Below are 25,994 nucleotides of genomic sequence, written 5' to 3'. Positions count from 1 at the left end.
TTTTTGTATTATAAAATATAAAATATTTTCCATTTTCTTCATAGCTCTCCGCTGGTTGTCACAGACCTGCAATTTTTATGTCCTGAGCTTGTTCTCGCGTCCACCCCTGTTGTGGTCCTTCCTGAGACACATCATTCTATTTTCCTTCCTTTAGGTGATTTTACTTACCCATTTTCCTCCATCTAAAAGGGCTTTTTTCTTTTTTTTTTCCTTCCCTCTGTCTTTTTTTGTCTTTTAACTTCATTGAGGGCATGTACAAGGGTGCAGATGTGCTAAAACCCTCTTAATAACCACTAGTCCTTTCTTTGAAATGTTTTAAGCATCACACTCAACAGCCCCTGTGTATCTCACAAATCCTGCTTCCGATTTCTGTTTTTTGCTGATATTAATGGGGTTCTCCCTGTTGATGTCTGGAACTTTTGCAATTGATTTATGCGGTGTTTTAAAGTTACTGTATCTCAGATAAACAGAAATTGCATCAGGTTGATAGTTGGGACTCTGGTCCTGTCAGTAACCTCAGGCTACTGGGCCACTTCTGGAAAATTGTGAGCTATAAAAGTAACTAGAAGTAAGAGAAAGATGCAGCCGTCTAATTAAGCTGGAGCTTGTGTGGATGATTGGGAAACTCTTCAGTTGCGTGAGAGGAGCAGCAATACTCAGATTATTTCTATATATTATACATAAGCAAAGATACAGTTCAACTTTGCTTTGCTTTACTATAATAGAAATGAAATGGTTTGTACTTAGTCTTCAAATGATGCAACTCAGCAGAAAGGATTGTTATTTATTATTAATTAGGGTGGTATGTTTGAATCGTTTCCTTTTTTTTTTATGCTTCTTGATGGACATTAAAAACTTCCTGTACGGATATTTTACCACTCATTATGCTACATGTAATTTAAGCTATTACTGGCTTTTTCAGCAGTAACTGATAATTTCTGTGTACAACATTTCAGGTCCCTGCTTAGACTATAAAAAATCTATGCAGTTCAAAATTTAGCCACAAAACATAATGTGAATGTGAACTTCTTATAACTTCCATGATTTTTCTTTTCTTCTTAAAGACCACATTTACAGCCAAAATTATGAATAGCATAAAAACATTAGCATAGCTGAGAAACGGGGTATTGGTTTTGATCATCACCAGTTTACTGCTAGGTGTGCGCTTTTAGCCTTTTACTCTGCACATCACAAAACCAGAGGATGAGGAGTTTATTTTCTCTAATTTCTTTTTTTTTTATTACACCAGACAAGTTCTTCTCAAACAGTGATTCATGACTAATTAGCAAAATAATTCTTGATTATCTGTAGGTGAACCAAGCTGAAAGAGTTCTGCTCCATTAAAGATTTGATTTGAGTTTTTTATAACTTTGAACATTTACTACTTGAGTGTGTCCTGATAAGTCATTGCTGTATTCTAAACTTAATCATTTTTAGATTCCTCATTAAGATTCCAAGCAGAAAACACAGTATAAAAATCATGTGTTATTGTTTTATTTTCTTATTTATATGGAAGTCATTAATAGATAAAGCATACTGTAGGTCAGTCTATGAATCGGGCAACTGTCATAAAACAGCTGTTTCAAGATACAATGACTGCTAAATGCTTTCATAGTTGCAAAAAGCAATTGGAAAAATTCATGAAATAAAAATTAATTCAAAGCTACAAAGCGAAAACATGTTTGTCTGAGGATGGCCATATGCCATGAATTACTGAAGGCTAGGAGAGTATTCTAAGGAAGCATCAGTAACTTATGTTAGACTTCTGGTCTGACCCAGCATAGCTTTTTTCTGCGTTAAAATGATCCATCTAGCTATATCTACCTGTTTGTATAAGCATAACACATACACACTTACGCAGATCAATTCTGTGCTCCAGTGGATTACCTTTTTTTTTTCCTTTGAACTTTACATTGGGTGCTAGAATCTGAATTTTACAAAATGTAAGCTGTGAAAGGCAGTGGTCAAAGTGGGGCAAACAGTACTCTGAAGGACCACCTACCTGTTTCTATAGAAGTATTTATGGTATCATTTTGTAATACTTAAATGTTACCTCCTTAAACACCGGTATTAATACAACAGCTCCATCCATACTATTTAATAACAATAAAAAAAGTAAATACCACACAAGTCAGACATCTTTCACTGATCAATAAGTGTAACAGTCACCAAAGCATCATCTTAATCATCTTTTTCTACTAAGATGTCTTAGAAAGTGAAATAATACACAGGTATCAAGTATCACTACAGTGAGTAATGTACGAAGGTGAGCGAGTGTATACCAAAGACTGTGGCAGCTCTTTACTTAGAAGAAAACTTTATGGCTGAAATTATGTATGGCTTACTATTTGTAAAGGCTCATTAAAATACCCTGAATCTGTTCTATTTTTACTACTGCTTATCAGAATTACATACTTTTTGTTTACTTACAGTATGAAAGAGGCTGGTTTAGGCCATAAACAGTGGAGGGGTGGTCCCATTTCATCAAACTGCAAGCAGTGTCCAGTAGTTTATACCAATCCTGTTTGTGGATCAGATGGTCACACATATTCTTCTCAGGTAAGAATTAAATAAAGAACTAAATTTTTCTTTCATTGTACCCATCAATTCCAGCTCTTGGAAAATAAAGTACTGTATTGTAACACAAATCAGCATTTATTTGTTTTGACTAAAATATATATTACAGACTGCAACCTACAGCAATTTTAGTATATTGTAAGACAAAAAAGCAAAATGGTAGCAAATCCTAAGCAGCATGAAACAGTAGTACCCAAAGAAGCACAGTGTAAGAGTGCTCCACAATATAACGGAGCTCCAGGTGAAGTCTATCTGCAACAGACAGCAAGGCAGGGTTTTGAATAAGGAAAGAAGTGTTGTGTGTCCCCAGTTTAGGGTAGGATAAACATGTTAAGTCAGATTTTCCAGGTGACCACTGAGGGGATGCTTCACATTGCAAGCACCTAGGCATAGATGTAACATACCCAGATAAAAAGTGTAATAAAGTAAATAATTGTTGCATATCTTGCTTTGCAACAGAATTTTTTGTATTTTAAGACCGTAAGCAAATCTTCCTTCTGTGTTCCTGAACCCTCCTGTCTTTTCTGTCATACTTATTTGGAGATGCAATAGTAATTAAAAAATGTTACTGTCAGTGTAGCCAGTCTTTTTTGGAGAAAAGATTTTGTGCTGGTCACGCTGAAGTCCAGGAACCATGGGACTGCATTAGTACAGTGCTCAGGTGAAACTTGGGAGGTGGAGGGACTTCATAATGCTGAAAACAAATCAATTTGTTTAGCATACTCTCTTAAAACTTTCAGTAGAAGAATGTTCAGCCCATACTAACAACTGAATCCTCTCTAGGAGAAACAAACGTGTGCTCTTGATGAACCCATTTTTGTCACAAACGGCATGCAATTCAGTAGTACAAGAGGAGCTACTGTATTCTGTCATTCTGACACCATGTCCTTCCACTAACAAAATGTTTCTAGTAGTAGAAAATATCCAGTGCTTCAAAAGTAATATAGTAATAAAAATAATGCTGATTGTTCTAGATTAAATTGATGGAGATGCAGAAGCTCTGTGTTCATTACTTACAGAGAAAAAAATTCCATATAGCATTTTAAGCAAAATAGTTTTAGGATATTTCCTAGTATTTAACGATTCCAGAGTTAGTATTTGCTGTAATGAGTTTTCTTTTGTTTTTCTACTGCAATCACAAACTACGTCTGAATTTTACAAAAAAGGATTAGAGTTTCCAGGAGTGACTGGCTATTGGCTTGAACGCTAAGTATCCTCTCCAAGGATATTTTCTTCTTGATAAGATAAAAGCATCAGAATATGACTAGTGCTTCCTCAACCTTGACAATTTTACGCAATCCTACATCTTACATTAGAAAATGTTCTTCTTGCATTCTGATTATTTAGTTGTAGGGAACTGGTCAAGAATCTTGATTTTCCTTTAAAAAAATAATAATAATAAAAAAAATTCTAACTCTTTACACCAGGATATCTGAGGCCCTACACAGGAATTTTGGACTCTGGCTTAGCAGAAAAATAACTCCTTTCCAGTGACGATATGACTTAAAGTTTTAATTTAGGTATTTGAAAATACTCTTATTTTCATTCACAGTAATCTCCTGTCTATGATTTATCAAGAGCTTGAAATGTGCTTGCATCTTACTAGACATTAGGTGATACTGTCATTTAGCATGGCTTTTGCTGTGCCATGTGAAGGTTCAGTTAGTCTTTAAGCCCCAAGCCTAGCCTGCACGTAGATATAAAACAGACAGTAGTGTCTATGATTTTGCAATTTAAGTAGACAAGGTAGATAATTTGATACAGGTAATACTGAATGAGCAATTTTATTTTTTTTAAATACTGTATACTTTATCCATTACAGTCTCTCCCTAAATTCTTCCTAATGTAATATAAACATCACAGCCAGTTTTAACCTCATTACTTATTTCCTATAGTATCATACAGGAATGCTGTATTCTGAATAGTCCTGTAGGCGGAAGTGACCCTTATGGCCTCTCATGGTTTAGTCTGAAGTAGATGTACAGAAGACTATAAATAACGATAAGATGCAGGTATTTTTACATCAGTTCATATGTTAAAGGTGAGGGTGTGCTTCTCAGACAGAATGATGAGAAATGAGTGGGTTAAATAGATACTCTTTGTATCCATTCCAGTGCAATATCAGAGCTGAGGTCAGTGCAATAGTACGTACTATCCAGAGTGCAATATCAGAGCTGAGGTCAGTGCAAAAGTACGTACTATCCATCCTCTATGTCCCTTACGTACATATAATGCAGAAGTAATGTAGCATTAGAGAGCTTTTGCAGGGTTTTCCTTTTGTCTTCCACTACCTCGTAATGGTAGACTTCAAGTCTAAGTTTATGGCAGCAAAATGCTAAAAAAAAGTTAATGACCGCAGAAGATCTGTATTAGTCTATAAATATTTATTTGTATTACTTTTCGATAATGTTATGGTTTCATATTCCATGGTTCAGTTGCATCAAAATAGAGGTCCTTGCAAGGTTATTTCAGGAGCAGTCATTTTAAAAATTGACATAAAGATGAATATTTGTGTTCCTTTACTCCAGGCAAAGTTTAGTTTCATTGTGTCATCAAGGTCCAGTAGGAGTTTATATAGCAATTTTCTTGTATTTAGAATGCATTTGTCAATGACCGTGGCAAATTGTATTATACATTTTCTGAAAACAAGTCAGTAAATAGTAATAGTATTGTAGAACACAGCCAGGCAGCTGGCAGTTACTGGATGGACGCTGCTTTGGGAGTATGCCCTCCCTTTTCAGGCCAAGCCCATGCAAATGTTTGTGTTAAATTATGTAACTATAGATATTTCATACATGTTTTTTGCTTTGGGGAAAAAAAGAAAAGATTATATGGTAGGTAGACAATGCAGAAAGAAAGGTTAATTTCTAAATTGAGCTCATCCAGAGTCAGGTAACATCCTTATGTTTTGTTTCCCATTCATTTTAGCAGGCCAGGTTAGTTTTACTGTGTTCTCAGCCCACAATTAGTCACATGCAGTCAGTGTAAAGGAAAAGTAGCAGGTGTAAGATAATCATTATTAGCATTACAATAATGTTGAAATAAAAATATTATGTGCTAAAATGTTGAGTAATCAAAGTGAACATTAATTATTATGTGAGAAGAAATTCAGTATAAAGACATCCTGCCGTTTCCTTACCAGGGTGGTGTTAGAAACAATTTTTAGTTAATAGTCTTTAAATAATACTGCAAGTGTTTTACACTTCATTAGTGTAGTTTTACCTTCTGCATTTCTCTAAACTTTGGCACTTGAAAGTGCATTATTGATTTTAACTCTAGGAATTCTCAAGCAGTGCTGTAGCATAGGGCTTTGGTACCCCTAAGTATTTGGCACCCCATTTATTCGCCAGGGAAAATGCAGTCACTGCTGCCAGGACAGCTTTTGCAGCCTGTTTCTAGCTTCATCTTTTCTGGGATTAATAGGGAAATAAAAGGACATGGAGTGCAGCTCCAATGCGGTGTTTTGAGGCAGCAACCTACCTTCTGCCATTATTTTACCCAGGGATGCAACTCACTGCTCTCCAGCATGCATACAGTAAAGCCAGTGTAACTGGATGAGATGATGATGCTCGGGTTTGAATGCTTCTGTTGGAACAATTCTCCCATATTGTACTGTATTATAACTGGGCCTTCTGAAAAGTGGCCACTAGGAAAAAAAAATACGGTCACACATCAGATGAATTGTATTTTGAGTGGTTTTTGCATATTTTAATTACAGCTCTGGTATAATAGGCTGAAGATTCCTCCCTTAGGTTGAACATGGTCAACAAGTAGACCCACTACTAACAAAATCTAACCTTAAATAAGATCAATGAGCAATATTTTGAATATTTTGAAAGAAAAACACCACAGAAATAAATTAATCCTTAGAATATGCCCATTGCTCCATGATTTTATTCCAGGATCATCTTGGCAGTAAGTCCTAGATCAGTTTTATTGTTAGCAACAATTTGCTTAAGCTGGTTTCATATTGACAGTGAATTTTTTATGAAATATTTTTTCTCCTACCTATGAAAACTTCATGTGATCGATGACATCCCTATGGGCATAAATAGCAATAAAAATCATGTTTTACAAAAATAATGGGTCTAAACTAGCTTCTCGGACTAAGATGGAAAAGGTCTAGATCAGTTTTATTGTTAGCAACAATTTGCTTAAGCTGGTTTCATATTGACAGTGAATTTTTTATGAAATATTTTTTCTCCTACCTATGAAAACTTCATGTGATCGATGACATCCCTATGGGCATAAATAGCAATAAAAATCATGTTTTACAAAAATAATGGGTCTAAACTAGCTTCTCGGACTAAGATGGAAAAGGTATAGAAAAGCAAACAGGTAGAAAAGAGGATATGAATTCTTGATATACTTTACAGATAGATAGGTATGTGGATTTAGATTTTTTTAATATTAAAATACTTTCTTCAGTCTCCCAAATTATGATTCCTTTCTCATTAGAAGAGTGAAAGAGAGCCAGTGGATAAAATCACACTGTGTGTGGAGGGGAGAGTTTGGTACTGGTTGCTTACTCTATCCAAATTTTGTTTATAATTTTACATTAACCTAAATGCCTAGATTTTTATTCTCAGGGCATCCCATATTTAACATTTTTCTTTTTAAAATTGTTGCTGCTTTTATTCATTTCAGGTGTTTTCTAAGACTTTTACTTAATAATCTGTATCCCTTAGCAGTGTGTTTGGTATAAGACAGCTTGTTTGGAGGAAGCATAAAAAATAAGTATCAACATTTTTAATCTTTTATGTTATTTTAAACATTGTCCTATTATAAAAGTTAAATGGATTTAAATTGATTTATTAGCTTATTGTGAGTTTTCAGGACACATGCCTGAGCTGTTGACAGTTCCTTTCTACTTCAGAAAAGATTGCGCTAAAACCATAAGTATTCAGTTTCCATAATGTCTAGGATTATTTTATTCAAATTACTCCAGATTGTTTTCTTGTGAGAGATCATGAGAGGTCAGAATGTTGAAATATCTGATCTATCTATTTTGTAATAGTAAATGAAGGTAATTTTCACAAACCTGATTCACTGTATGTCAGTCTTACTTTTTAAATTGGGCTAATCCACTATGCCTTTTGTTTTTTATCTGCATTGTTATTAAGCAATCTGCTGTAGACTTAACTGTCAGTTGAAATGTAGCCAAAAAAAATAAGGTGAAATCATTGCCTGCCATCCTTAGTAATAAAATAATATGATCTTTCTGAAATATTTGACAGCATGCTGGTCCATATTCTTGCAGCTGGAAGAAGTAGCTTCTTTCAGGTGCTCTGCCAGCACCAGAAAGTAGGATACTTTCAATTTGTTTTTCTAATAAAAGTAGGTTTTGTCAAAAGGGGCCTCTCAAAATTAAGATTTGTGTCTCTATCCAGTTCCCAAGCAAGACCCAGCCAAAATCACCCTGTTCAAGTGGGTAACTTTAAAGCCTTCTACAGACCAAACCTACATTGGACTGTTACAGTGAAGGACTTGTGGCTGAGGTACATTGGCAAATAAAACAAAGTTGTTGGCAAATGAAAAAAACCCAAACAAACCATGACCAGCCCTGCTCCCGTCCCACTCTCTCCCCCTGCCAAAAAAAACCCCAAACAAAACCCCCCAAACAAACCTTTCTTGAATGAGAATGACCAGTAGTCAGTGAGATAAAATGTGTCTTGATTGATCGATCCATGGAGTATACTTTATCAGGATAAACTGGTCTTCACAGAAATACTGGAAACTCCTTGTTTATTGTTTAGATGCTTAAAAAAGGCTAATAATAAAAAATCAGGAAATGAGATTGTCTGCTTTTCCAGCTTCCACGATCAATGGGTTTTGCCAGTAAAGCCTGAAATTTTATCTGGAACCTTCAAATTGATAGGATGTGGTATTCAAAAAAAGACAGAGAAACATCAGAAGGGTGACTCGCTTTACTTAATCCAGTTTTCCAAATAGGCTGATGTACTAAAAATTCCAAATTATATATAACTGATCTCTTTTTATCAACTGCATTCAAAATAAATAGCTGCTAAAGTTGTAGAGAATGGAGATGGTAGCTTAGATGACAAATTACTTCATAGAACCTTCAATATTTTGAAATTCTGAGCAGCTCAGTATTTCTTAGACTAGGGTGACATATTTATACTAACAAGAATTGAATTTGGTTCTGTTTTTTCATTTCCAGAATACTATGTTTGTTTAATATAAAATTATATATTGGATTTACATTAAAATTTGCATAAACTCATTACTTCAATAAAAATTAAAAAATGCTACATTATGGACTGGAAAGCATTTTCTTAAGCCTTCATCTATGTAATGCCTTTACATTGTTTTTTAAAATAGTATTAAGTTTTCTCTAGATTAGAAACGATCTAGGCTGGAAGGACAAACCAATAAAACAATAGGACAAATAGGGGAAAGTGAAACAAGTGTCAGTGTTTATTAAATGTCTCTCGTATCACAGCAGCAGTATACTGATACAAAATAATGAATGCAGAAAGAACTCAGATTCAGAACCTATTCATGAAAATCTAAATTTGTATGTTAACTGTCAAACAGGACAGCCAGTAAAATAAGAAAAAGTCAAATTACTTCAAGTGAAGTTGAGAAGACAGTTAAAGATTCAGATTTCTTAAACTGTTAGGTTGCATTAGAGACATCCACACTTATCTGGGGATTAAAGAACAGTCTTGCTCTGAATGGTAGCTTTAACCAGCAGAAGTTAATCTTTTGAATATAGTATTCAAAATGTTGTAACTAGAATTACAGCTAAAATAATCAGAATCATTTTGGCACAAGAATTCTTTTCCAGGAGAATGTATCAACACTGTATGCAGGCAGAAATGCATAGGGGCTGAACACAGGAGCTGCCACTGGCATAGTTATGCTTGTGGAGTGATGGTGGGGAGCAGAAAACAGTTCTGAAAAGAAACCAATAGAAAGATGGATCTGGAACATTAAGAGACAATAAGTAATGTTCTTAAGTTTGTGTAGCTGTTTGAAACATTAAGGCACCTGAGAAAACAGTGGAAAAGAGATAGTGATGAGCTGTCGGTTGCAAGAAGGGGATGAAAAGAGAAGATCGTCTCAGATTTACCAAACAGAAGCTCATTAGTGAGCATGGTTTCAGTGGAGTGGAGGATAAAGAGCGTAGTAATTGGAGAGGTAGTTAGGGTGGGATAAGAGGATTTTTATGATCTTGGAAGACTTTTGTTTGGGCATTTTTCTTGAAAAAAATTGAAAAGAACCTTTTTATAAAGGAAGAGAGAGAGTGGTTAAAGACACTGGGCATGAAACAAGATGATGTCAGCCTAGGGAACAAATTTTGAGAGTTAGTAGCAGACAATCTATGTTAAGAATGGGATTAAAGAAGATGAGATTGGAAGGGGCAAACAGCAAACAAGAAAACTGGCTCAGGTCTTGGCCCAGTGAAAACATTTAAATATTACAGTAATAATTCTCTGAAAGAAGACTGCAAAGAGTGTGCCAGTATAGGAGATGGTATGGAAAATGCATGTAAACACTTATTAGAAAGGAAGAAGTTTAGTGGTGCATTTCTGTTCTCGTGTCTCTGACAGCTTTACATCCTACCCTAAAAAGGCCAGAAATCTAACTTAAATGCCTGGTATCTACCTTTTTTTTCCTCTGCTATTTTCTTTTAATTCTGATGCACCATTTGTTTTTACATGTGTATTTAAACCAGACATCACTTCCCAGTGCACTGAACCATGGGACCTTGTTTGTTTTTTTTTTTCCCCCCTTGAACGTGTCTCCTTGTCTCCTCTTTGTCATAGTGGAATTTAAATATATGCTTCTCAAGTAGCAGTGGACCCATGGATCATTTTGTTGGTTTACAACAGCCTGTTCCATGTACCATGTGTTATGGAGAGTTATAATAAATGTATTTTTTCTCTAATTTCTTTCTCTTTTTCTGAATCATTATTTTTCTTAAAAATTAATTCTACTTTTCCCTTTAAGAAGGGTTTTGGAACAACATAGATGTAGCAGACACAAAAGAAGATGTACTTAACATTACTTAGCCATTTTAGTTTTCTTTAGCAATTAACAGAACAGTAAGCATTTAAAAAGCTACAGAGCTGCAAATGAAGTAAAAATTACTAGGAAAAAGGAATTATTAAAATTAAATTTTTTTAGAACTTGGAATTAAATTTAGTAATCAGAACAAAGTGTTTAGCTTAAAAAAAATATATTCTTACACACTGTTCATGTAGGTTGCACTTAGACGTAGCAAGAAGCTGAAATACTGTGAAGTTTCAAGTAGTAACATCAGACACCATAACAGAAGTTTAGCTCTTCATTCAGAACATGACGTATGAAGACTTGGCTTTTTGTTTTCCTGATTTTAATCCATATGTGTTTGACACAGAACAGGGAAATCTTTTGTGTATTTTAGAAATTAAGTACTAACAGCAAAAAGTAGAAAGTTTTAGGCACAGTTCTGTGTGTCTCTACGCAAGATATATCTCTTTAAGTTCAAGAAAAGATACATGTAATCTCGGGGAAAAACAGCCATGCTTTGGAATATTAACTCCCACTTGCCCAACAGCATGTTTCTTCCCTGACAGGATGAAAACCATTATGAACATGGAATTTCATAAACGTTTCCTTCAGTGGCAGCACATGTAGCCTTCTGTTTTGGACTGTTTAATAAATAAAATCTAGTACTTTGAGTTCAAATGAATTTTAGCATACACTTTTAGGTGGGCGAAAAAACAGAGTAGAGAGCTGTAGAGGCAATGTGATGGTAAGAAACTGAGAGTGCCTAGGTGTGTCTAACTTCTGATCCAAAGGGTGATTCTGTAGTGCACTGATGAAGGTTTCACTTAAATGTAAGTAACTACAGAATTTCTTTTTTTGCATTCTCTTTTTTTTTCCCCCCAGTTGACATACAGTTTAAATGTCTTAGAAACTTGGACGGAATAACCCAACATGGACTAGCTAGGTCCATGCACATTACTTTTATTACTTTCATTATTTTTCCTGTAATTGAAGGCTAATGAGCACGCCCTTTAGATGCTATTTTAGCTCACATATAACTTTATAAATATTTCAACTTAGATATAATTAGATAAATTGAACTTGTTTAATTATTAATGCAATCAGCCAGCATGGTTTAGGAAACTGTATCACATTAAAAATACAGTGATAATGCATGTTAATAAGCAATAAGCAGATTCTTTTAACAAAATATTCCATGCTTTTACAAGCCATTTGTGTCTTCTTATAAGGCTTTATAACGTTGCCATTACTTTTATTTTACCATTGCCATTACTCAGAAATTTGCATGTCTGCTGAAAATCAGTGAAGAACTTTCTTGGCTGATTTTGAACCAAAATAGTCAGCTGTTTTTAAGATGATGGTTTAGGAGAATTGAATGTTTTTGCTCACATTTTCAATTTTTCTTTGAATATTGATTTTCAAATTTGAAGTGGGAACTTGGAATGCCAGCAATGAGGTACACCAAGGATCTCATGTACGTTCAGCATTGAGTGACATTCTGTGCATCTGTAGCTTGGATCTGCTGAAAATTATGAAGAAGTTCGAAACAAGGAGCCTGATGAAGTGCTGAAATTTGGACTATATGAGCGAGAGCTCTGAATAAGAGCCAGAATGTATAGACTTAAGTATAGGCCTGTATATGTCAGAAAGAGAAATAAGTTATATTAAGCATGCTTACATTGAGCTGTTAGTGTATTTTCAAATTGCATCAGTGTTTATGATTTTGGAATAGACAAGATCAGAAGGAATAATATAGGTAGGAGTAATATGGTTATATATTTTTACCCCTTTTGTCAATAAGTTTTTTTTAAAACACTAAATATTATTTTTATATTTTTTATATTTGAAATATCTTGTTTTTTACAGAATTTATTGTCTTCAAGGAATATTGAAATATTAATTTGGATATGAGGTAATATATTACGTTATTTTACACAAAAAATGACTAGAAGCATTATTATTAATACTTTTTAATTTACTGGAAATAGTATGTTTCAAGTAGGGATATCATAGGGTTTTGTCATTTAGCATTAATTATGCTTTATGTTCTCATTTGATGGTATAAAATATTAGTTTACCTGTTTGCAAAATGTATGGAATAAGATGGTGAGGTATATATTTACCAAACCGAGTTGGTGCCTAAAAATTCAGATGGCTGATCTAAAAAGCAGATAGGTCCTTAGAAGCATTTTCAGAAGCTCCTAAGCAGCATGTGTCTCTAAAAGCCTCTAAGTGTTAAAGCAAAGACAGGTTGGTGCCTAATTTAAATAATCCCAGTAGTCATCTTTCTGCATGTTTCTGTGACTTAATATGTTTTCTAGGGTGTCCGAAAAAGATTCAATAGCTAGTTGACCTGATTTCAGGCTTTTCTTTTTATGCCTTTGCACTGCAGAGTGCTGAAGAAGACAGGCAAGAGCTGTAGAGGTGAACAGTAAGGGAACTGTGCATACAGATTTTCATTTTGTCATGTAAATTGCTTTCTCTAGTTCATAGCTTTATAAACAATGTATCATCAGTTCTCCTTCAACCACAAAAGATTTTCTTTGCTCAGGGTCGTGGTTCAATAGGCACATTCCTTTTGTTCTCTGGTCAAAATGCTGGTTGCGTGTCTTTAAGGTTAGTATTTTTTAAATGTTATTTTCATTTTAAATAGTAATACTTGTTTGCTGAAAAGCTTTTTACCCAAATTCCTATTGTTTGGGTAGGTAATACACATGATTAACAGGTTGCTGACAGGACAAAAAGGCATCTATAGATCTGGATGACACTTCATAGATAAAGTTGCACATTAATTTTTATTTTCTAAAGCTTGAATTAGTTGAAAATGTGGTATCTTGGCATTACGTCTAGCTGGTTTTAGTTAAAAATTCTACATTGCAACTGCTTGTGCCTTCTTGGCTGCTTTTTGTAAAGAACTGTAAAATGGCATAATAATTTCAAAATTAGGTTTACCACATTAACGTCACTAACTCTGGCCATGTTTTCACCTCCATTTTAAGCCAACCTAAAGTGACACCACTGCACAAAGGAGCAGTACCAGCCATTGCCTGGAACTGGCCCCTTGTGTCAAGCGGTCCTTTACCTCTTTTCCATGTTCCATATCAAGTAATGCTCCGTGTTGAACTGGACCTGGAACATAACCTGATCAATACTCACTCTCCCCACGCCGCCCCCATGACTGGTGACAGGAATCACCAACCCAGTAAAGCAAATTGTAGTTTCTTACATATTTTACTTTAGGAGACTCAAATCTGAGGCCATAATTTCACATAGCAATTTGCACAAAATATAGTAAAAGCAAAATTTTGAGCAGGGGAATGTATGTAAGCTTTGTGAAATGGGGATAAAGTGAGAAAATGGGGAATGTGGATAAGCAAAATAGCATGAAATGAAGTTGAAAGCACACAGTACTGAGTACTGGTAATCAGAGGTTATCTGTTCAACTGTCAGAGGTACCAGGTTCTAAAAATGGGGAGAAAACCGAGATCTGTATTGATGCATGAATGTGGAGTTCTACAGGAGAGATTTCTACCAGTAAGACACATGGTGATACTGGAAGAAATATTTAACACTCCATTCTCTTTTTCAGCATCTATCTTTGTGGGACTCTAGCAAAGAGCTCTTTTCTCAGAGATCCTGTTGATTGCATCATAGAAAAATCTCCTAACCACCCATTGCTGGTCATCTAGAAAACAGGCAGAGAAGGAAGAACTGTGAGCTTTTTTGGTAGGAACATGTAAATTTGAGAGGATATTCCAAATTCTTTTCTCTCAGCCATTCTATTTGTTTGTACTGTAACAACTAGGTTTCTCTGCTTGGCCTATGAACGTTCAGTTGGTAGGTAGCAGTGCAGAAGGCTGTGGTGTACAACTTGTAGTCTATAGTGGTAAGATTTTGGAATTCTCCAATGCCTACTGATATCCCCAGTTTTACCTGCACTAGATCACTTATTCTCCTTTCCTGTACAGTGGAAAGTTTGATTAGAGCTGAGTGAACAAGGGGGTGGAAGAGCTGAGGGGTCAGCAGTAGGGCCTCTTATTCTCTTCTGTCTCACTGGCTAGTGTTGGAATCATTATCCGTGACCACAATTTGTAATAGTAAGAAAAAAACCCTATTAACTTTTTTCCTATATGGATGTATATATTCAAATGAAGTATTTGTAGCATATGAACTAATAATTATCAGGTCAATATGAATTTAATTGTTCATCAGTGTATTTTTTCTTAGAATTAGATAGTATGCCCTGTTTGATTTTAAATGCACAAAAAAAATCATGGACCTCTACAGAGCTCTCATTGTTCAGATAAGGTACAACTAAAGGTGACAGTTACCTTTCAAAGATGAAACATTTTTTACAGTTGCATAAGTATTAGTTATTGGTTGTCTAAAAAGTAATTTACTAAATGCTCAGCATTAAATGTGATGGTGTTCTAGAAAGCATTTCTCTAAGTGTCATATACCTCAGCACATGAAAATTTCTAGAAGACTTTAATTCACGTTCAATTCACACTTCATCTGATACTGTGAAGTTACATTTATATGGTAGAAAAGGGTGTGTTGACGTATCTGACCTAACTTCAATCTTTCCATATCAAGGGCTAATAGCAGTGTTGCTGTGGCTTGAAGCACATAATGGACGCAGTAGGCGTTGGAGATCCAGGTGAATGCCCTGGCAGATAACATCTGCTGACTTGTATACTGTAGGGGTGTACCAGATCTGCCTCCAGCTGTCCAGTATGTATAAGGTGAAGGAAAGGAGGAATGGGAGAGAGTATCTGCAGACTGCACCTGAAGACACTTAGCGCATGAGCTTCTGTTCCTTACTTGCCAGAGAAATCGCATGTATCCTCATTACTTAGCTTTAGTTAGTTTGCTTAAAAGCCACTAGATACTCCTGGCAAGACAGTACTACTGTGGAAAAACGTTACCTTGCCACTGAGGTAGTAGCATTCTCAAAAAGGGACAGAATTAAGTCTGTGAGAAAAAGCCAATTGACAAAATGCTGGGAAATGTCAAAGTTAATGTTGCACAAGCACTGTTTGTCTTTCTTTTTGGGTAGACATATAATGCAATCTTAATTCTGTTGCCTTTTCTTCCACAGGACGCTTCACTCACTTAACATACAGAATGGACATACCTCTCTTGTATCTAATCAGTAATTTGTTTTCTCTGCACTGTTCAGTACAGTCTTATGTCTTTTATTATACAGTAGCCACACAGTTAAACTAAGTTCCTCATCTGCTTTAGTATGTCTTTATTCCTGTAGATTTTGAGAAGTCTGCAAATAGTAACTAATTTACAGTCTCACACACAGTCCCTCTGTGTGATATGAGAATGTTGTTTTACAGGTGGAAGATGGTTCTGCAGATAGATGGAAACAAAAAAATTATTCATGAGATTTGGATGTCCAATTAAAGGATTGTTTTTTTCATGTTTCACATTGCAAAGCATTTATATATTCAATTAAGTTTTGGTTTAGTTTATCTAAAAATATTTAGCATGTTCCGAAATCAGATCTGAGGTTTTCATGAGCTCAGAAGAGCACAAATACACTCAGTACGAAACAGAATTTTGCTGAAGTAAGTTATCTAAGATCAGTGGACCAGCATAAGCATTATTTTCCTTTTCTTTCATGCAGTCTCCCTAGTTCATTCATTACGCTTCTTTCAATCTCTCCAGCAAATGAACAAGATTTATGCAAGCAATAGTCTCTTGACACTGGTTCATTCCTAGATCAGGTCTATCCTGTACTTCCTCACTGAATAAGCTTGATGCCATCTGGTCCACTCATTTTCTCAAAGCAAGATAAACTACACAGGTGTCATTCCTGACAGACTTATCTCATCCTGGTTGTAAAGACAATGACTAAGATTCAATCAACTTCTCCAACAATTTATTTTAATACTTCACTACCCTTATTATTAGAAAGTCTTCCTAGTATCTACTCTGAAACTTTTCTGCAGCAATTTAAGCCAATTATTTCTTGTAACATTCGTCTTGGTATTCTTTTCAGATATCTTTCAGATGCCTTTTACCTATTTGACAGCTGTTATGTGAATCCTCTTTTCTCAAGACTGAACATCCCCACACCTTGAGCCTCTTTCTTGGTGACTCTATTTTCTAGGCCTCTGGTCATTCCTGTTACTCTTTTTTGGGACTTTTTCCAATTAACTCCTGTCTTGTTTGAAACCTTGTCACAAAGCTGGACAGGGTACTCTATTTTATGCGCTGCCAGAGCTGTGTGGAATTATTTTACATGTTTTGTAGGTTGCAGTCCTGTTTATATATCCTAGTATGGTTATGTTTTTAAATACCATTCAATTGTTCATAATGATCACTAGATTTTTATTTTTCCTTTGGAATGGATGTCTAGCCAGTTGTTCCATAGCTTGTATTTTCAATGTTATTATTATGTCCACCTAAGAGTAGAACATAGCAGTTTTCCGTATTGAATTACATTATATTTTTAGCCTATTTCAGTAACATGAGTATTTTTATTATATTCCTGTCTTCTACGGTTATTCCAGGCTCTTCCATGTTTAATAAGATACCTTTTATTTCATCTTCCAAGCCATTAATGAAAAGGCAGAATAGTTCCAGGGTTGTGACTTGCCCTTGCAAAAGTCCACTCAGTGTAGCCTTCCATTTTAAGGGTGAGCCATTGATTGCCACTCTCTGAGGATCACTTTCAACTAGTTTTGTACTCATCTTACAATATAAGCACACAAATAGCATACTTCCCAGTATGGCTTACAAGGCTGCAATGTAAAAGAGCATGACAAGCCTTGGTAAAATCAGGGTATTTGCAATCTAATATATCTGTTTCCTAGAAGTTCTTCCATAGAATGAAACGAGATCTATTATGATTTGCCTGATAAAACCCTATAGCACGGTCCATCTCCTTTCTTCTTCTAGGTGTCCAGAAATCAAACTTAAAAGGTTTTTTTTCCTATAATTTCTGAGATCGTCTTTTCCTTCCTTATTTTTCTTTCATTCATTCATTTCTTTCATCTTTCATTCATTTCCAGTCTAATAGTACATCTTATGTCCTTCACAATTTCTCAATGGCTGTAAGTTTGCTCAGCCAGTTCTTCAAATGTTCAAGGATGTAAGTATCAAATTCAACTAATTTGAGAACTTCTAGACTGTATAAATATTCTCTGAATATTCTTTTTTGCTCAACATAGAGATTTTACCTCTGTATGTGTGACACTCGTGCTGACATATTACTCCTTTCTGTAGAGGTTTCCTGTGTATTTGAAGTCATCAAAAAGTTTTCCCAAGTCACAGGTTTTATCAGTGTCGTCCCCATATATTCATGACATGCATATTGTCATTCACACTTGAAAAATCAGGTCATTGGGTCACAGAAGGATGCTTTGGGGATTTTTCTACAGGTAAACACGTATATATGGAAATGTATGATACTTACCTGGAACTTGGTTTACAAATACAAGGGAAATTGCAATTGTTTGGAACTTAATGTAGTAAGTAAAGTGTATCCTGTCCTTGTATTCATGCCAATCAAATGCATACAAAAATAATATTTTTTTTCCTTGTATTTTCATTTTTTTCATTATTTTGCCATGGAAAAGTAGGTGGATTTTTTCAATTTTGGGGCAAAACTAGGCTCTTTATATGTACAATATACAGAGATCTGTTCTGAAGCCTTTGACAGGTAGCTACTTTACAATGGAAGGTGGTAGAGCTTAATGAAATATATTACTGTCATTTAGTCTTTCCAACTCTATAACAGTAGTTCTAAGAGCAGAGCTCATGTATATCAAAATAACATACGCTGTAGTAGTTGTTCCAGAAATATAACTATTCTAATCTTTACCATAATAACAGTAAAGCTGCATGAGTCATGTCTAAAGATGACATATTCTTTGATTTTCTTCCCACAGATTTTAATTGCTTGTCTCTAGTTCACTAAACAACTACTTTGGGCAAATGTTGAACAATGTTGGGTCCATTTAAGACTGAACAGGTTTTCAAACAGGCAGAATTGAGTAAACAGTCTCTAGTTCACTAAACAACTACTTTGGGCAAATGTTGAACAATGTTGGGTCCATTTAAGACTGAACAGGTTTTCAAACAGGCAGAATATGAGTAAACAAATTGCATTTTTCTATGGGAAACTTGACAGTACAGAAATGAGGAATTTTTCATCCTGAAATATATTGCCAAGAGACCCTGACATGGTACATATTCTTTGTATTGAAGTGATTTTTTTTTTTTAAGCACTGTGCAGCATATTGCTCTGAAGTCAGAAACACCTATTCTTCTGTCTTGAAACAAAATGTGTGAAAATTCAAACAGTTGAAGCATCCTTAGAATGAAATACACAAATGAGACATGGTGAAACTCCTGTGTAGAAAACTGATATGCTAATAGGAAAGGGGAATAAAGATCAGAAGATAAAAAACTAGATATATTCAGAAGTAAAATGGTATTTTTTCATGCATATAAGGGATTGTGATGAAAGTAGCACAAGCAGTTAACAGTTTATAAAACCAATATAAATAAGGAATATTACGAAATCCAACAGATGAGTTATTTGAAAATTTCATGACATATTTTCCCCATATAGAAAAGTCACTAATAAAGCCAAATGCATCGGAATTATTTTATTGCTATACATAACATAATAGTTCATGTATTTTTCTGCTGTTTAGACTATTCAGATATTTTCGCCACAAAACAAATGATTTTGTCACTGTTCCCAACACTACTTCTCCTTTGTACCACTACTTCTCATCGTGTCCTCATATTCTGTATGCCACAGATTTCTTTTTCTGTGGAGTTTTTCAGGTATGTTCCTTGCTCTTCTACCAGTTTGAGACTAATGTTGAGGGAAGTCTGACCCGCCTTTGTTTAGCTGAGCTGCCTTTGCAATATCCCAGGGCGTTTGGGGGAAGAATGACAAGAGGTTTGAACCAGAGTTATATTCCTGGTGTCATTAGCTGCTGATACAAAATTGTCAGAACAGCCTATTGATTCATTTCTGACTTGTGCAAGCACCATGATTTTGCTTTGTTTCTGGAGACAAGGCATCTATCTCTGCTGCCTGCCTGTCCATAAAATGGGTTCAGTGAGTGTAAAATTCTAGCATACCTGTGAAAGGGAATACTGATTTGGAAGTGTTATGTGCTGACCTTGCACTCTCTAACTCAGGTATCAGTGCCTGTGGCAGGTGTCGGGCATTAAGTTTTTCTTAACATTTAAAAGGGCAATGTTATTTGCAAATAGAACTGAGTAGACAGCTTTAAAGAAAAATAAATCAAAAGGAATAAACTCACAACTCATACCTATTATGTTAGCTGGAGCAACTTTGAAGTATTTACTAGCTTCTTCAGCAACATTTGAGTGAAATAAAATAGAAGCACTGGAGTCTGTAAAAAATAATCTCTCAAGAAAAGTATTAAAGAAATCTTTAGGGGAAAAAAAAGTATTCCTTTGTTTTGCACTCTTCATATTCTGATTCTCAGTAAAACAAACCTGAAATGCATTTATATGTCCAATTTTAAATGGTGTTCTCATTAAGTTCAGTCACCAACAGGGTAATCAAAGCCTAAAGCACAGGTATTTGTAGGTTTGACTCCTTAAGCTACTAAGATTGAGCAATAAAAATTCTCAGATCTTAAAAAAGGGAAGATATCTCTTTTCAACAGAAACATGTTTTAAATTCAGCTAAATATGCTAGGTGGAGAACTGCATGACAGTGTGACAGGGTTAGAAGTTTGACTGCATGAAAGGTTGATAAAGTCCTGTAAATTCACGGTGCTTGTATCTGCATGCTAGTGGAAACCTCAAGTGCAGTCTTTCAGGAGGCTCTTTTATTCTTACATAGCTGCAGTGCTCCCACCCCTTACTCATTTTCAGGAGAGAGAGAGAGAAACTTCAACTTTAGGGTTTGCCAGAAATCCTGATAATTGTCTAATGGAATTGCATTAAACTGATACCCAAACAGAAGATGAGTCAGGGAATATAAGGCACAAATTCTGGAGAGATTGTTCTTCTGAAGTGTTGCGATGCATAGAAAACACTTCATATTTTTATTTGTTACTTGAATTGGTTTTCTGACTCCTTCACTTTTAAGTTATATATCCCTTACCTGACTAATGAGACATCTTCCATCCTTTGTTCAAGGATGAAGTGTTCTGCATAACCATCTTCCTCCTTTCCTTTCCTTTTCTGAAAAAGCTCTTTGTAGTTACTTAATTTTTTTTCCCCTTTGTTTTGGTTTGTGTTTTTCTTGATATTACATTGGTAAAACATCCTGCAGAAAGATTTGTATGTCGAGAACTTTTCTTTTGGAATAAAAGTTCAGCTTTTCAGTAAGAATGACAGTGTTTACAATAATGTTATTTTCTATGTATGTGGTCTTTAACTATGTTATTTTTATATGCTTGAAACAACAATTTCATTTCCTGGTTAGATTTAGTTAATTTTTATATGGTTTCTGAATTGGCGCTATAAGTATACAGATCAGAACCACACAAATTAATCTGTTTCTATATCAGAAAAGACTGTCACTGTGCAGAATTGCATCAGGCACAGATTTCCATTTTATTTGTTATTTCTTTTTACTAGGATACTGTCCTGTTAAAGGTAGAAATTAAATGATAATGCTATAATATAAATGCTATAATCATTCACTGTTAATCACTTCCTATCAATAATGAATATTGTTGCCTTGTTTATTTGCTCTTATAATACAAATAAAACCAATGCAGTCTAATTCCGTTTAGTATGCATATTCAAATCAGTCTAACACCGCAAGTGCATTCATGCTTGAATTGAGCCTGAAACTGTAGCCAGGTTAGATAACAAAAACTTTGTACCTGTATCTAATCTAATTCTTAGTACAAAGTTAGCATATACTGCAGAAAATTTTTCCTAGCACCTATGTCTGCAAAGATTTAAGCACTTCATGAAAGATCACTTCAAAATACTTAAAGAGCTATAATTTTTATTATAAAAGATGTTTATATTGATGACAGTCATTCTCTCTCCTTACAGTGCAAATTAGACTATCAAGCCTGTGTCTCAGGAAAACAAATCTCAGTGAAATGCGAAGGACGTTGCCCTTGCCCTTCTGACAAATCCACAAATGCAGGCAGAAATGATAGGAGAGGTGAGTGATGGTAATTTGTGTAATATTTTTAACAGCTCTTTCTAGAAGGAAATAAGATTTTGCTCACAGAAGAGTACAGTGATCACAAACACTGATTATTCTTGAATAAAACCAGCTTTCTTTTATTCAAGGTTGTTTTCTTTGCTGTGGCTTTTGAAATTGTGCCTACAGTAAAATACCACTACATTTTTCAAATGCAGCTATTTTAGTATGAGTTATTGTTGTTCTTTTTTTTACTCTTTAATACTCCTTCAGATGCTTATGGCTGTACTTAAGACAAAGAAGAATTCATTCCTTGCTCCTGAGTGTTTTCAATTGAAAATTCAAGAAACTGAAGTGTGATAGGGGAAAAAAAAAAAGGAAACTTAAAAGTCCTTGTTACTGCTCATAGGAGCAAGCAGTTGCACTTAAACTAAGGAACTATTAGGAAAGGCTGTCATATAAAAGCGAGTTCTTTGTTTGAAAAGTGTTTGATAGGAATAAATCAGCTTCCTTTTGGACCATGCGTGAGATCAGGCTGCTGGAAAATGCAGTTGCTTTGCACTGCTTCCTAGCCACTGGTGCAACTGGAGAAAAAAATTTGTATTTGTACAAAGTGTATTTGTATTCCATTGACTCCCAGGTGACTTTGGAAGATTTTTGTTAAACAAAACGGGATGCCATCTTTGGTGCTCCTGAATAGAGAGCCATCATAGCATGAGGTTTTAGGCCACCATGGACCTGAATTTGCTAAGAACAGCATGACTGGAGGTCTGCATTTTTGTATTTCTTTAGACTGATCTCTGTTAGATGTATTTTTTAGTTCTTTCTGTATAGTCACACTTTTGATGAGTAAGCAAAAATCTTTATGCACAAATATCCTGTATCCTCATTGGAAACACACCAGAATTAGTTTTTGAAGATTTTTTTTTTTCCTGTAGCAACCTTATAAAGATAAAAGAAACCAGCATTACATTCCGGGCTTATGTTAATGTTGGTATTTCATTATGCTTTGATCCACTATTCCAAATTTATTGTGCAAGGGAATCTTATAATTTCCGTGACAAGCTGTAGCTACTGTCAAAACTATTTTTTTTCCTAGTTTAAAAAATGAATGAATGTTCTTTTAGCAATGAATAGAGGTGACCACTGCAAACAAGTTGTGTGGGCATACAAGTCAATTAAAAAACTGCTCTGAAACACCCCTTTAGGTCACTGGTTTGGTCTTCGGCAATATCATTGATTGTGTAATTAAACATTAATTGAATATGTGTAATTAAATATTCTCTGTGCTATAACCCCTCTGCAAAACGATACAGCCTTGAGGGTTTTTTAAAGCATTAATTTACAAATTCATGTAGTAACTGTAAATAAATAGATAAATCTGTCATCTGCTCACATTGCCAGCCCAAATGAAAAACACTAGAAGACCCAGTCTGAGACGGTTAATGTAGCCCCTTTGATAAGACATATAGTATAGCATTAATGCGGTTGCAGTTTTTACTAGCAACAATTTCTGCATCTCCAGCATAGACGTGGGGATATTTGTTTAACAGTGGGCATGAAGTGAAATTAAGATAATCAGCCGTGAAGCATCTCTCTGTGGGTAGTAGGCCTACCATTCTCCAGTGTTAGTTTTTGAATATGGTGTCATTGCCCTCAGTTTATACCAAAATAAAATCAGCATTTTCTCTGCTGGAAGCTGTTTCACCTGATGCAGTTATTTTTATCTTTGTGTGTGTTCTTGCAAGCACATTCTATTTCTGGTACTCCTGTACTTAAATATTGAAAGCAATCTATAGATAAATTTTATTGGCTTCAACAAAATGGAATTGTTTTTAATTAAGAATGAACTCCTAGGAATGAACTCTTCTTGAAGATTTTTTACTGCCAAGGGATCAAGATTACTTGTGCTTAGTTATGTAAAAGAGAAGGAAAAAAGATCCTCTATGAGTATGGGAATTAACACTAATCCTGTCCTGACAGATTGTCAGGGCAAGCAAAATACAGGGCTTTTCCAGCCGCTACATTTTGCTGCAACATTGAAATTTGAATGTCATTTCTTTACAAGGCCAAAGGCCAGGAGACATGAGAAATATGAAAGTGAGCTGAGTATCATAATTTTATTGGCTTCAACAAAATGGAATTGTTTTTAATTAAGAATGAACTCCTAGGAATGAACTCTTCTTGAAGATTTTTTACTGCCAAGGGATCAAGATTACTTGTGCTTAGTTATGTAAAAGAGAAGGAAAAAAGATCCTCTATGAGTATGGGAATTAACACTAATCCTGTCCTGACAGATTGTCAGGGCAAGCAAAATACAGGGCTTTTCCAGCCGCTACATTTTGCTGCAACATTGAAATTTGAATGTCATTTCTTTACAAGGCCAAAGGCCAGGAGACATGAGAAATATGAAAGTGAGCTGAGTATCGTTACTGAAATTTCAGCCGTTATTGTAACAGAATACAAAATTTGTTATAACTTTGTTACAAGAACTTTTGTTGTAAAAATACAATTATTTTCTTTAAATTGAACTCCATTAAGTGTTCTAAGATATATATGCATATGTCAGCTGCTTAGAAATTTGACGAAGCCAAAGAGGCAAAGTAAGATTAGTGTTCCAGTTTCAGGGATAACTTAAGTGAGGGTTTCCTAAAATACATCCCCTATCTAAGACAATTTTTCATTTTTTCAGACTGGAAAATTCTGCTGATTTTTTGGTGTACCTAGAGAGCAAAGTATGTCTGTGAACTTTCCCCAAATAGTCTCAGTGTGGAGTTTCATACTCCTTTGCGAAGCAAAATTAAACCAGTATTCAGAAAAACAGATTTGCCTCTCAAAACGTATGTGAACCTAATTGTAAAATCATAGGAAACTTTTAGTTGGAAATGAACTCTGAAGTTCATCTAATCCAGCTCTCTGCTCAATGCGTGAGTCAGGTGCGGACATCCTGGTTTTTGTGAAAGCTGGCTCATTTTACTGATACATTCGGTAACATTGAACCTGACCTATGTGCAGGGGCTGTTAGCTTGAATCCAAAAATGAAAGGTCTAAGAACTTGATCTAGAACTAGATGTACAAGTTGGTAACAAAACAAAAGAAACAAGCAAAAAAGGACACAATAAAAGAAAGATCTTTATTTGTCATATTTTTGTTTTGGTTTTAGTTTAGAGAAAGCAATGTGTATCATATAAACTATAAACTACAGCAGGTGTGCCAGTAATTTTTAAAAAGAGAAAGAAAAGAAAAACAAACCTAGTGTACTGCCATAAAAGTGTGGGAAAATTTGAAGAGCACTTGAGGCAGTGTTAGAGGGAAGGATCACACAAAGTTAGAAATAAATGAAGATGGGCAGTATGGAAGAGAGGGATGGCTTGGGGAGTTGTGCAGAAGCAGAATGAGAAAGAAAGGTAAACCAGAATGAATGGGAGGCACCACCGCTAGTGACAGAGGTGTTAAGAGTCTAGTGGAGAAGCACTTACAGGACCCTATCTTATTTTCCAAGCGTAGCCATTGCCTTGTCCTATTTTTGCCCTAATCTCCTTTTCAAATATGTGCCAGGGTTTTGGGCATGCAGGTCATACTGGCTTGCACATTTGTGAATGTAGGGATTTCACTGAGCTGGAATCTGTAGGTCTTTATTTTCCTAAGCTCTTCAGAATCTTTGTTCCAGTGGTTATGTGGTACCAGAAACTAGGCAGGCTTCTGTGGCACTGCACATTTTACAAGGCTGGGAGACTTCTGTCCCTTTGGCAGTGTCTGGGCACCATTTTTTGCTCCAAATAGTAATTACGATCCTTTTGCTCTGAGACATACTGAGCCCTGTCCCTTGCCTGTCACAGTGTTTTTGCTAGTCCTGCTCTTCAGTCTGATGGATAAGAACAAAAATGCATGATGCAAAGTGTAGGCTTACCAACTGTGTCACTGGGATAAGAAGATGAGACCAGTCAATAGGGTAAATCACAGAATAGTTTGGGTTGGAAGGGACTTTTAAAGGTCATCTAGTCCAACCCCCCTGCCGTGGGCAGGGACATCTGCAACTAGAGCAGGTTGCTCAGAGCCCCGTCCAACCTGACCTGGAATGTTTCCAGGGATGGGGCATCCACCACCTCTCTGGGCAACCTGTGCCCGTGTTTCACCACCCTCAGCGTAAAAAATTTCTTCCGTATATCTAGCCTACATCTACCCCCCTTTAGTTTAAAGCCATTTCCCCTTGTCCTGTCACAACAGGCCCTACTAAAATGTTTGTCCCCATCTTTCTTATAAGCCCCCTTTAAGT

The 25,994-nt window shown here is 35.4% G+C and overlaps 1 protein-coding gene across 1 annotated transcript in view; it reads left to right on the top strand.

The window, feature by feature from the left end:
• Positions 1-25,994, top strand: part of SPOCK3 (SPARC/osteonectin, cwcv and kazal like domains proteoglycan 3) — a 130,098-nt gene that overhangs the window by 35,714 nt on the left and 68,390 nt on the right. The window contains exons 2-3 of the mRNA XM_009272318.2: positions 2,433-2,559; positions 21,622-21,736. Of these exons, the coding sequence (XP_009270593.1) occupies positions 2,433-2,559; positions 21,622-21,736 (242 nt within the window). The remainder of the gene's footprint in view (positions 1-2,432; positions 2,560-21,621; positions 21,737-25,994) is intronic.

The sequence above is a fragment of the Aptenodytes forsteri genome, unplaced genomic scaffold, assembly GCF_000699145.1.
Source record: "Aptenodytes forsteri isolate BGI_AS27 unplaced genomic scaffold, ASM69914v1 Scaffold13, whole genome shotgun sequence".
NCBI classification, from domain to species: domain Eukaryota; kingdom Metazoa; phylum Chordata; class Aves; order Sphenisciformes; family Spheniscidae; genus Aptenodytes; species Aptenodytes forsteri.
The sequence above is the reverse complement of the archived record's forward strand: the minus strand, read 5'-3'. Positions and strand labels throughout refer to the sequence as shown.